The sequence below is a fragment of the Oncorhynchus mykiss genome, chromosome 1 (genome assembly GCF_057628025.1).
Source record: "Oncorhynchus mykiss isolate SJ-2025 chromosome 1, ASM5762802v1, whole genome shotgun sequence".
NCBI classification, from domain to species: domain Eukaryota; kingdom Metazoa; phylum Chordata; class Actinopteri; order Salmoniformes; family Salmonidae; genus Oncorhynchus; species Oncorhynchus mykiss.
Genome location: NC_143022.1, coordinates 56,559,711 through 56,573,570, shown reverse-complemented (window position 1 = coordinate 56,573,570; position 13,860 = coordinate 56,559,711). Strand labels below are relative to the sequence as shown.

The window sequence follows — 13,860 nt, the reverse complement described above, 5'->3', positions numbered from 1 at the left end:
ATAAAATGCTATAAAATTCTAACTTTCATTAAATCACACATGTAAGATACTCAATTAAAGCTACACTCGTTGTGAATCCAGCCAACATGTCAGATTTTTATTTTCGGCGAAAGCATAAGATAGCCTGCACCCATCTGCACCAGCAGTAAACAAAGGAGCTAGCATAGCAGGCACTACACAAAACGCTGAAATAAAATATAAAATATGCATTATCTTTGACGAGCTTCTTTTGTTGGCACTCCAATATGTCCCATAAACATCACAATTGGTCCTTTTGTTCGATTAATTCCGTCCATATATATCGAAAATGTCAATTTATTAAGCGCGTTTGATCCAGAAAAAGACAGCTTAGTACAAAAACACAACGTCACTACAAAATATTTCAAAAGTTGCCTATAAACTTTGCCAAAATATTTCAACTACTTTTGTAATACAACGTTAGGTATTTTTAAACGTTAATAATCAATCAAATTGTAGACGGGGCAATCTGTATTCAATACAGGAATGAAAACAAACCAGCACTGCTGTTCACGTATTGCGCAACCCTGAAAAGTGTCCCCAGTTCCGAGTTGGCCTACTTCTTCATAGCACAAAGGAATAACCTCAACCATATTCCAAAGACTGGGGACATCGTGTGGAAGCGGTAGGAATTGAAAATAGGTTCCTATTAAATATCCAATGGCAAAGACAATTTAGTGAACAGAGAGGAGGGGGGATTCTGAACAGTTAGTCCTCTGGGTTTTGCCTGCTACATAAGTTCTGTTATACTCACAGACATGATTCAAACAGTTTTAGAAACGTCAGAGTGTTTTCTATTCAGATCTATGAATAATATGCATATCTTATATTCTTGGCATGAGTAGGCGGAAGTTGAAATTGGGCACGCTATTTATCCAAAAGTGAAAATTTGGATTATTAAACAGGTCAGCATACACAAGACGGACTACCAGGATGTGTGCTCCGGGCATGTGCTGACCAACTGGCAGGTGCCTTCACTGACATTTTCAACATGTCCCTGATTGAGTCTGTAATACCAACATGTTTCAAGCAGACCACCATAGTCCCTATGCCAAAGAACACAAAGGCAACCTGCCTAAATGACTACAGACCCGTAGCACTCACGTCCGTAGCCATGAAGTGCTTTGAAAGGCTGGTAATGGCTCACATCAACACCATTACCCCAGAAACCCTAGACCCACTCCAATTTGCATACCGCTCAAACAGATCCACAGATGATGCAATCTCTATTGCACTCCACACTGCCCTTTCCCACCTGGACAAAATAAACACTTATGTGAGAATGCTATTAATTGACTACAGCTCAGCGTTCAACATCATAGTGCCTTCAAAGCTCATCACTAAGCTAAGGATCCTGGGACTGAACACCTCCCTCTGCAACTGGTTTTGGACTTCCTGACGGGCCACCCCCATGTGGTGAGGGTAGGTAGCAACACATCTGCTACGCTGATCCTCAACACTGGAGCTCCCCAGGGGTGCGTGCTCGACTGCATGGCCAGGCACGACTCCAACACCATCATTAAGTTTGCAGACGACAGACGACACAACAGTGGTAGGCTTGATCACCGACAACGACGAGACAGCCTATAGGGAGGAGGTCAGAGACCTGGCCGGGTGGTGCCTGAATAACAACATATCCCTCAACGTAACCAAGACTAAGGAGATGATTGTGGACTACAGGAAAAGGAGGACCGAACACGCCCCCATTCTCATTGACGGAGCTGTAGTAGAGCAGGTTGAGAGCTTCAAGTTCCTTGGTGTCCACATAAACAACAAACTAGAATGGTCTGCGTCCGTACTTTGAGGTATTAGCATCATCATCCGTGTGTGTATGTGCGAAGATTGTGTGTGTGTGTGGTGTGTGCACCTTCTGTATCCAGACTGATGCAAACAATGTACCACACACATACACACACACACCTGCTCCCCCTGCACGGTGGAGAGGGGACAATCAGCCTGGTCCCTAGGGGTCAATTATAGAGGTCAACGGCATTTGAGAGAGGTCAAGTTCCATCCTCATGATCCCAGCAGTGTCTGATGGGTTAATGATGACTTGCTATGCAGCCTCATGGCTCATGGTCTGGGCGGGCGAGGGTTTGAGGAGGGAGGGAGAGTAAAGAGGGTGAGCAGCAGGGTGGGGGAAGGTGAGGGAGGGAGGGTGAGGATTTGGTATGCAGGCTCATGGTCAGGGTTGAGGGAGGGTGAAGGTGGCTGGGGGAGTTTGGCTCAGATCAGACACAGCTACCTCCCAAATGGCACCCTATTCCCTATATAGTGCACTATTTTTGACTGGGCCCTGGTCAAAAGTAGTGCACCAAATAGGGAATAGGGTGCCAATTTGCTCACAGCAGACAGTGTCCTTGTCCTGCTGGTACATCTGTCCTGAATGGGGGGTAGGGGAGAGATGATGGGTGAGATGAGGGAGGGAGGGGGAGAGACGGAGGAGATGGGGATAATAGTCACTTCATTACTGTCCTTGGTCAGGAGAGGGATGATGGGAGGAGCGATGGGATGATGAAGGAAATGGTGGAGAGGAGAGATGGGGAGGGAAGAGAGGGGCAATAGAGTCACTTCATGAATTGAGCTGAAAGTGTCACACTCAAGGAGAAACCACCATACAGCCAAGGGTGTTCAGTTTTGAAAGAGAACCCAACCACTTCTATCTTCAAAGGTAAGGCATATATTATATAGCTATTTCTGACTTTTGTGTCGCAACTCCCTGGTTGAAAATGATTTGTTATGCATTTGTGTGCTGGGCGCTGTCCTCAGATAATCACATGGTTTGCCTTTTTGAAATCTGACAACACCTTGGCTGGATTAACAACAAGTTAAGGTATATTTTGATGTATTACACTTGTGATTTCATGAAAGTTTAATATTTATAGTAATTTAATTTGAATTTTATGCTCTGCAATTTCACCGGATGTTGGCCAGGTGGGATGTTAATGTCCCACCTATCCCAAAGAAGTTTTTAACTGACTTGCCTAGTTAAATAAAGGTTATAAAAAATAGAATGGTACTACAATGGATAGCTTCTGTTTTACAGGCTCCTCACCAATTCTGCTAGGTTGTGTTTTTTTGTGCTGATCATAACTTTTTTTGTACATAATGTTTCTGCCATCATTTCCTATGACAGAAAGAAAGCTTCTGGACATCAGAACAGCTACACTATATATACAAAAGTATGTGGACACTTCTGCAAATCAGTGGATTCGGCTATTTCAGCCACACCTGTTGCTGACAAGTGTATACAATCGAGCACACCGCCATGCAATCTCCATAGGAAAACATTGGCAATAGAATGGCCTTACTGAAGAGCTCAGTGACTTTCAACGTGGCACCTCTGCCCTGCCAGATCTGAGCTCAACTGTAAGTGCTGTTATTGTGAAGTGGAAACGTCTAGAAGCAGCAACTGCTCAGCCACAAAGTGGTAAGGACGAATATGGGTTTGGCGGATGCCAGGAGAACGCTACATGCCCGAATGCATAGTGCCAACTGTAAAGTTTGGTGGAGGAGGAATAATGGTCTGGGGCTGTTTTTCATGTTTTGGGTTAGGCCCCTTAGTTCCAGTGAAGGGAAATCTTAACGCTACAGCATACAATGACATTCTAGACAATTCTGTGCTTCCAACTTTGTGGCAACAGTTTGGAAAAGGCCCTTTCCTGTTTCAGCATGAAAATGCCCCCGTGCACAAAGCGAGATCCATACAGAAATGGTTTGTCGAGATCAGTGTGGAAGAACTTGAGTGGCCTGCACAGAGCCCTGACCTCAACTCCATCGAACACCTTTGGGATGAATTGGAACGCCAACTTCGAGCCAGGCCTAATCGCCCAACATCAGTGCCCGACCTCACTAATGCTTGTGGCTGAATGGATGCAAGTCCCCGCAGAAATGTTCCAACATTTAGTGGAAAGTGTTCCAAGAAGAGTGGAGGCTGTTATAGCAGCAAAGGGGAGACCAACTCCATATTAATGCCCATGATTTTAGAATGAGATGTTCGACGAGCGGGTGTCCACATACTTTTGGTTATACTAACAGGGTCATACTGTATATAGACACTAACAAGGTCATACTGTATGTTGACTTTGATGTTAGCTAATAATGGTGATAACGATGTCGGCTGTGTGTAGTGGTTAGCAATTATAATATGAAGGTTTGGTGATGTGTTGCTTTGTGCACTAAAGTCCACAAGAAAAGGAAAAATGTGAGAGGAGGAGAGCGGGTAGATGCAGAACGAATTATAGCTACAACGATCAAAGTGATCATGCTGTTTGTATGTGGCTGCTATGTAAGTGAACTGTGTTTGCGTGTGATCAGGAGTATATTCATTCAGCTGATTTTGCTTTCTTAAATGGAAGCAAACGGAACAAAACGGGGAGGAACATACCTGAGTTCGTCCAATAGAAACTCTCTTTTGCAGCCGTTGGACTAATGATTATACCCTAGATAAGCTAGATGCAGGCAAGAGTGTGCAAGGCGTTATTGAATGCTGTCTGTCACCTTGATTATACAAATTTGTGCACCTACATTGTATAATTTCATTCATAGGTTAGGTTGTAGCAACCTCATGATAGGTATAGGGAACATTTTGGTTTCATGTAGTAGCCTAAACCTATTGATGTTACATTGAGCTGGGTGAATGGAATCTGAATGAACATCCAATATGCTGTAATAGATATAAGGCCATGCTCAAGAAAACAAATTATCATCCTCCCTCATCATAAATAGTACCAATCGCCACTGGTGTCATTGGTAAAACCAGAAAAAACAAAAGATTTTCCCGGACATGCCTGTATTTATTTCACATATAAGCAACTGTACTTAACTCTTCCGAGACGGCTAGAAGTAAATCTACCTTTAGGGAGTGTAGGAGTTATGAATAGACCTGGTTTGGGCAACCAGACTCCTCACAGACACTGCCAATCTGTAAAAAAGTTGAAATGGCTTCCATTTTCCCTGTCTTCAGACTCCTAATCTTCCAGCTGTCTTTTCCTCTAGCCTTATCTGCTGTGAAAGCCTAGAAGAGTTATCTCGATTTCTCTCAGGAACTCTGAGTCAGTGGTTAAAACCAGGGCAATATCTTCCAATCCAGGGCTTGATGGTTTTAAGCTATTAGAGGAAAAGCTTGAAGCCTCAACTGTGTTTGAGCCTGAATGTCTGATCCCCTCTGCTGTGACGTTCAAAGTCTATGTAAAAACAGTAAAATAAAATTGAATCAAATCAAGTTTTATCGGTTGCGTACACATATTTTGCAGATATCGCAGCTGCAGCAGTGTAAACTTAGACGACTAAAAATAGATGTAAAGTATGTAGAAAAGATAATGGACCTACAGTGCCTTGCGAAAGTGTTCGGCCCCCTTGAACTTTGCGACCTTTTGCCACATTTCAGGCTTCAAACATAAAGATATAAAACTGTATTTTTTTGTGAAGAATCAACAACAAGTGGGACACAATCATGAAGTGGAACGACATTTATTGGATATTTCAAACTTTTTTAACAAATCAAAAACTGAAAAATTGGGCGTGCAAAATTATTCAGCCCCTTTACTTTCAGTGCAGAAAACTCTCTCCAGAAGTTCAGTGAGGATCTCTGAATGATCCAATGTTGACCTAAATGACTAATGATGATAAATACAATCCACCTGTGTGTAATCAAGTCTCCGTATAAATGCACCTGCACTGTGAGAGTCTCAGAGGTCTGTTAAAAGCGCAGAGAGCATCATGAAGAACAAGGAACACACCAGGCAGGTCCGAGATACTGTTGTGAAGAAGTTTAAAGCCGGATTTGGATACAAAAAGATTTCCCAAGCTTTAAACATCCCAAGGAGCACTGTGCAAGCGATAATATTGAAATGGAAGGAGTATCAGACCACTGCAAATCTACCAAGACCTGGCCGTCCCTCTAAACTTTCAGCTCATACAAGGAGAAGACTGATCAGAGATGCAGCCAAGAGGCCCATGATCACTTAGAATGGCCAAGTAAAAGTCCAGACCTGAATCCAATCGAGAATCTGTGGAAAGAACTGAAAACTGCTGTTCACAAATGCTCTCCATCCAACCTCACTGAGCTCGAGCTGTTTTGCAAGGAGGAATGGGAAAAAATGTCAGTCTCTCGATGTGCAAAACTGATAGAGACATACCCCAAGCGACTTACAGATGTAATCACAGCAAAAGGTGGCGCTACAAAGTATTAACTTAAGGGGGCTGAATAATTTTGCACGCCCAATTTTCAGTTTTTGATTTGTTAAAAAAGTTTGAAATATCCAATAAATGTCATTCCACTTCATGATTGTGTCCCACTTGTTGTTGATTCTTCACAAAAAAATACAGTTTTATATCTTTATGTTTGAAGCCTGAAATGTGGCAAAAGGTCGCAAAGTTCAAGGGGGCCGAATACTTTCGCAAGGCACTGTATATATGATTAAATAAGAGCATATTTGAGAACTAACAATCACCAAAATAAAAGCTAGACAGTCAGGTAGAATCTTACATAAAAAATGTTTTGCAATCAGGAGTATTTTATTCATGGCTTATGTTTGTAGCTCCAACAGTGCAATTGATTTTGTCATAATGTTTAGAGTCACTCCGATAGCATAAGCCATGGCAAAATATGTAGACTTACAGAAAATTAGCTTTAAAACAGCTACATTTTGTCACTGCGGCCAACAGGAAGTCCTATAATTCCAGTGCCATGCTCATTACCTAAGCCCCATTTTGTTCCAGAAAATACCCTGGGAGGGGCCGATACTAGCAAAGTTAAACACTGACAAGTTTTCAGTCACAATTTGGGGGCTCACCGAGTTGTGTGCCGTGTCATGTTGTGTGGTTCTGACACTGTGAATGTGTTGTTGTCCCAACCTATACTGTAGGTTTCTGGTTTAGTTCAGAAAGTGTTGCTGTTGCAGAATGCCTGTGGGTATGATTTTGGTGTTTTTCTGTTGCGATTATATTGGCTGAAATGAAGATACTCACTTTGTTTACATACAATACCAGTCAAAGGTTTGGACACACCTACTCATTCCAGGGGTTTTCTTTATTTTTAATATTTTCTACATTGTAGAATAATAGTGAAGACATCAAAACTATGAAATAACACATATGGAATCATGTGGTATCCAAAAGAAAAGTGTTAAACAAATCAAAATATATTTGAGATTTTTCAAAGGAGCCACCCTTTGCCTTAATGACAGCTCTGCACACTCTTGGCATTCTCTCAACCAGCTTCATGAAGTAGTCACCAGGAATGCATTTCATTTAACAGATGTGCCTTGTTAAAAGTTCATTTGTAGAGTTTCTTGCCTTAATGCGTTTGAGCCAATCAGTTGTGTTGTGAGGTAGGGGTGGAATACAGAAGATAGCCCTATTTGGTAAAAGCAAGAACAGATCAAGAACAGCTCAAATAAGCAAAGATAAACTACACTCCATCGTTACTTTAAGACATGAAGGTCAGTCAATCCGGAAAATCAAGAACTTTTAAAGTTTCTTCAAGTGCAATCGCAAAAACCATCAAGCGCTATGATGAAACTGTCTCTCTTGAGGACAGCCACAGGAAAGGAAGACCCAGAGTTAGCTCTGCTGCAGAGGATACGTTCATTAGAGGTACCAGCCTTAGAAATTGCAGCCCAAGTAAATGCTTCACAGAGATCAAGTAAGACACATTTCAACATCAACAGTTCAGAGGAGACTGTGTGAATCAGGCCTTCATGGTCTAATTGCTGCAAAGAAACCACTACCAAAGGACACCAATAAGAAGAGGAGACTTGTTTGGGCCAAGAAACACGAGCAATGGACATCAGACCGGTTTAAATCTGTCCTTTGGTCTGATGAGTCCAAATTTGAGATCTTTGGTACCAAATGCAGGTGAATGGATGATCTCTGCATGTGTGGTTCCCACCGTGGAGCGTGGAGGAGGAGGTGTTATGGTGTGGGGGTGCTTTGCTGGTGACACTGTCAGTGATTTGTTTAGAATTCAAGGCACACTTAATCAGCATGGCTACCACAGCATTCTGCAGTGATACGCCATCCCGTCTGGTTTGTGCTTAGTGGACTATCATTTTTTTTTTTTAAAGGACAATGATCCAACACACCTCCAGGCTGTGTAAGGGCTATTTGACCAAGAAGGAGAGTGATGGAGTGCTGCATCAGATGACCTAGCCTCCACAATCATCCGATGTCAACCCAATTGAGATGGTTGGTGATGAATTGGACCGCAGAGTGAAGGAAAAGCAGCCAACAAGAGCTCAGCATATGTGGGAACACCTTCAAGGCTGTTGGAAAAGCATTTAATTTGCTGGTTGAGAGAATGTGAAGAGTGTGCAAAGATGTCAATGCAACGGGTGGCTACTTTGAAGAATCTCAAATCTCAGATTTGTTTAACACTTTTTGGTTACTACATGATTCCATATGTGTTAATTCATAGTTTTGATGTCTTCACTATTATTCTACAATGTAGAAAATAGTAAAAATGAAGAAAATCCCTTGAATTACTAGGTGTGTCAAAACCTTTGACTGGTACTGTATATTTGATGGGCTGAACTCATTAAAAAGTGAGTTCTGGGTTTTGTGTTGTGTGTATTCTTGCAGAACAAAATCAGTTTAAATGACTGCTCTGTCTCTGTGTGTTCTCTCTCTCAGGGGCTGGGAGAGGCTTCAGCGAGAGGGACAGCCATGGACAGAGACTGTCTCAGCTGCATCAAATACCTCATGTTTGTCTTCAACTTTCTCATCTTCGTAAGTATTATCTTAAACTGTCCTCCTATATACAGTACACTGTATATATTCTGTATATCCTATATATCCTCCTATGGTATCTAACAGTACTCTTTCCATCTCTCTATTGTGGTCTCACATGTATTTAATAAGACACGGAGGCATTTTGGTGATGACACATATTTACAGTTCCACTGGGTATGCAGCTTGCAATTGATGTTTTGCTTGTTCAGTTTTGATCAGACAATCAAAGGTAACTCCAGAGAGAGCCAATAACTGGGGGTATGGGGGTAGTGGTGAGGAGGGTCATATAATTAAATTTAGTGGGGAGGGTTGAATAACTTCTCAGTAGCAACCAGTGACTGTTACCATGTCCATTCCTTTGTTTATACTCTCAGACAGTTCTACCCTCCCACCATCCCATGAGACAATGGTTGCCTCTATAGCTCTAAGCTCTGCCTTTGACAGAACGTTTTCTTGGACATTTATTGAAAGACAGGTTCTTTCCCAGGAGGAAGGGAATGGTGTGAGGATGAGTGTGTGATGCTCATATCTCTACCCCCTCTTCTCCTTTCCTTCCTATCCCCCTTCTCCTAATCACTAAAGAGTCACCCACTGGTGCTGCAGATAGGGTTTAGTGAAAGCGGGAGGATGGAGATAAGAGAATGTTCAGGAGGGAGGAATGGAGGGAAGGGTGCATTCACTTTGAGAGGTAGAGGAAAGGGGGCAATGGCAGTTAGCTGAAGCCCCCCACTGACCTACCTTACAGTGCCTTGAAAAAGTATTCATACCACTGGACTTATTCCACATTTTAGATGTGCAAGAAACAAATATGTAATCAATTTTAAATTCAGGTTGTAACACAATACCCCATAATGACAAAAGGAAACATGTTTATACATTTTTGCAAATGTATAGAAAATGTATTGAAAATTAAATATCTAATTTACATAAGTATTCACACCCCTGAGTTAATAGGTGTTAGAGTCTGGGTAAGTCCTTAAGTTCTTGCACACTTGCATTGTATAGTATTTGCCCATTATTCTTTTCAAAATTCTTCAAGTTCTGTCAAATGGATTGTTGATCATTGCTAGACAACTATTTTTAAGTCTTGCCATAGATTTTCAAGCAGATTTAAGTCAAAACTGTAACTCGGGCACTCAAACATTCACTGTCTTCTTGGTAAGCAACTCCAGTTGGCCTTGAGTTTTAGTTTATTGACCTGCTGAAGAAAGGTGAATTCATCTTTCAGTTTCTGGTGAAAAGCAGACTGAACCTGGTTTTGCTCTAGGATATTTTCTGTGCTTAGCTCCGTTCTGTTTCTTTATCCTGAAAAACTCCCCAGTCCTTAACGATTATACACATACATGATGCAGCCACCACTGTGGTTGAACATATGGAGAATGGTACTTAGTAATGTGTTAAGTATTGGATTTGCCCCAAACAACACGTTTTATTCAGGACAAAAAGTGAATTGTTTTGCTGTATAACTTTAGTGTCTTGTTGCAAACAGGATGCATGTTTTGGAATGTTTTTATTCTGTACAGGCTTCCTTCTTTTCACTCTGTCATTGAGATTAGTATTGTGGAGTAACTACAATGTTGTTGATCCATACTCAGTTTTCTCCTATCACAGCCATTAAACTCTGGAACAGTTTTAAAGTTACCATTGGCCTTATGATGAAATCCCTGAGTGGTTTCCTTCCTCTCTGGCGACTGAGTTTGGAAGGACACCTGTATCTTTGTAGTGACTGGGTTTATTGATACACCATGACAATTATTGAACACAGAGTGAGTCCATGCAACTTATAATGTGAATTGTTAAGCACATTTTTACTCCTGAACCTATTTAGGCTTGCCATAACAAAGGGATTGAATACGTATTGACTCAAGGGATTATGGGATGTTGTGTCACAACAATTCTCAATTTAATCAATTTTAAACTTAGGCTGTAACACAACAAAATGTGGAAAAAGTCAAGGGGTGTGAATACTTTCTGAAGGCTTCAGGACAAAAGCAGAGTTACTGCTAGCTAAAGCTTCATCAAGTAATGTTAGCCTATAAAAAAATGAATGATTACCCTTCTAATACAAATATAAAAGTACAGTAGGCCTACCTTACAACAAACCATGCTTAATTTTAATCAATATCATGCAAATCATTGGGCTATGTGGTAAATGCAAATTACGACTGAAAACAGGGGTATAATTCACCGGGTAGTTGACATGAGGTGTTTGTATCGAAGCTCATTCCAGCAACCCAAAAATAAGATACATATAAATCATACATGTTTGTTAATTTGTTGCAGAGATCAGCACAGCAGTACGTGTGGCGAGCTGGCATTTTCCACAGCACTTTTGATTCAGGTTTAATAAAACAAATAGACAAAAAGCGTTGAAAAGTACTGTTTAGACTGATTCGCCTCACGACTTGTTTGACAGGATTTTCATGTCTTAATCCTCCCTAGGGCCAGGAATTTAAACAGGAGTAAAAAAAAAAAGCATATGACCTGATTAGAAGAAATCTGGTCCCATCTGTCACGACTTCCGCCGAGGTCGGTCCCTCTCCTTGTTCGGACGGCGTTCGGCGGTCGACGTCACCGGTCTTCTAGCCATCGCCGATCCACCTTTCATTTTCCATTTGTTTTGTCTTGTTTTCCCGCACACCTGGTTTGCATTCCCTCATTACTCATCTTGCATATAACCCTCTGTTTCCCCCCATGTCTGTGTGTGGAATGGTTATGTGTAAATATATGTGTACTCCAGGCTGGTTTGCGCCGGGTTATTGTAACCCGTGTGTGGTTAGTTTTCTGAGTGCCGTATTTTGTTCGCCTCAAAATAGGGTTCCGTTTGCTACGCATTTCTGCGCCTTCTGCGCCTGACTTCCCTGCAGCCAGTTACGCACTCCATTACAGAATTCCACACCCAGATTATGGAGTCAGCAGCAGCAGGTACCCCGGGTAGCGGAGTCGAGAAGTACGTCCAGGAGCACGCGGCGATGCTTCACCATCTCGGCACCGCTATGGACCGGGTGAATGATGGACCGCTGGGAGAGACAGAGAGCCCTCCAGAAACCCCACCAGCACAACAGGGGTCTCCACTACTCACCCCCTCCGCACACGGTTCCAGTGGGATTCGTCTAGCACTTCCCAGGGAGTACGATGGGACGGCCGCACGCTGCCAGGGTTTCCTGCTGCAGCTGGATATATACCTGGCGACCGTTCACCCGGCTCCCTCGGGCCGTGAAAGGGTGTCCGCCCTCGTCTCGTGCCTCTCGGGGAAAGCTCTGGAGTGGGCCAACGCTGTGTGGGGAGAAGGAGATGCGGCGCTGGACCACTTCGAGGATTTCACCCGCCGCTTCCGGGCCATCTTCAACCACACGCCCGAGGGTGTAGACCTTACAGTGAAATACTTACTTACAGGCTCTAACCAATAGTGCAAAAAAGGTGTTAGGTGAACAACAGTAAAAAGGCTATATGCAGTAGCGAGGCTATAAAAGTAGCGAGGCTACATACAGACACCGGTCTGCAAACTGCTAGCCCCTGCTAACTGCTTGCTAACCCGGCCTGCTAACTACTAGCTTGCCCCGGTCTACTAACTGCTAGTTTCCAGCCTCGGCCTGCTAACTGCTAGCTTACCTGCACGGTCTGTAACTGCTAGCCCATGCTAACTGCTTGCATGCTAACCCAGCCTGCTAACAGCTAGCTTGCCCCGGTCTACTAGCTGCTAGCTTGTTTAGCCCCGGCCTACAAACTGTTAGCTTGTTAGAATCGGCCTGGTAACTGTCTGAATCGCTGTGTCCCCAGCCAGCCCAACCACTCACTGGACCCATATGTTCACTTGGCTACGCATGCCTCTCTCTAATATCAATATGCCTTGTCCATTACTGTCCTGGTTAGTGATTACTGTCTTATTTCACTGTAGAGCCTCTAGTCCTGCTCAATATGCCTTAACCAACCATGTGGTTCCACCTCCTACATATGCGATGACATCACCTGGTTTAAGCATCTCTAGAGACTATATCTCTCTATTCTTTACTCAATGCCTAGGTTTACCTCCAATGTACATCCTACCTTACCTTTGTCTGTACACTATGCCTTCAATCTATGCTATCGTGCCCAGAAACCTGCTCCTTTTACTCTCTGTTCCGAACGTGCTAGACGGCCAGTTCTTATAGCCTTTAGCCATACTCTTATCCTACTTCTCCTCTGTTCCTCTGGTGATGTGGAGGTTAATCCAGGTCCTGCAGTGCCTAGCTCCACTCCCACCCCGCAGGTGCTCTCATTTGTTGACTTCTGTAAACGTAAAAGCCTTGATTTCATGCATGTTAACATTAGAAGCCTACTCCCTTAGTTTGTTTTACTCACTGCTTTAGCACACTCTGCCAACCCAGATGTCTTAGCCGTGTCTGAATCCTGGCTTAGGAAAACCACCAAAAACCTTGAAATTTCCATTCGTAACTATAACGTTTTCCGCCAAGATAGAACTGCCAAAGGGGGCGGTGTTGCAATCTACTGCAGAGATAGTAATACAGAACTCTGCAGGCTATCTAAGTCTGTACCCAAACAATTTGAGCTTCTACTTCTAAAAATTCCCCTTTCCAGAAACAAGTCTCTCACTGTTGCCGCTTGCTATAGACCTCCCTCTGCCCCCAGCTGTGCCCTCGATACATTATGTGAATTGATTGCCCCCCATCTATCTTCTGAGCTCGTGCTACCAGATGACCTAAACTGGGACATGCTTAACACCCCGGCCATCCTACAAACTAAGCTTGATGCCCTCAATCTCTCACAAATTATCAATGAACCTACCAGGTTCAACCCCAAATCAGTAAACACGGGCACCCTCATAGATGTCATCCTAACTAACTCGCCCTCCAAATACACCTCTGCTGTTTTCAATCAAGATCTCAGCGATCATTGCCTCATTGCTTGCATCCGTAATGGGTCTGCAACCAAACGGCCACCCCTCATCACTGTCAAACACTCCCTGAAACATTTCTGTGAGCAGGCCTTTCTAATCGACCTGGCAGGGGTATCCTGGAATGACATTGACCTCATCCCGTCAGTAGATGATGCCTGGCTATTCTTTAAAAGTGCCTTCCTCACCATCTTAAATAAGCATGCCCCTCTCAA

At 43.1% G+C, this 13,860-nt stretch overlaps 1 protein-coding gene across 6 annotated transcripts in view; it reads left to right on the top strand.

The window, feature by feature from the left end:
- tspan18b (tetraspanin 18b) overlaps nucleotides 1-13,860 on the top strand; it is a 116,786-nt gene that overhangs the window by 83,263 nt on the left and 19,663 nt on the right. For all 6 annotated transcript variants that reach the window (XM_021605563.3, XM_021605552.3, XM_021605543.3 and 3 more), the window contains one exon: nucleotides 8,653-8,748. In XM_021605563.3, coding sequence (XP_021461238.1) covers nucleotides 8,653-8,748 — 96 coding nt within the window. The remainder of the gene's footprint in view (nucleotides 1-8,652; nucleotides 8,749-13,860) is intronic.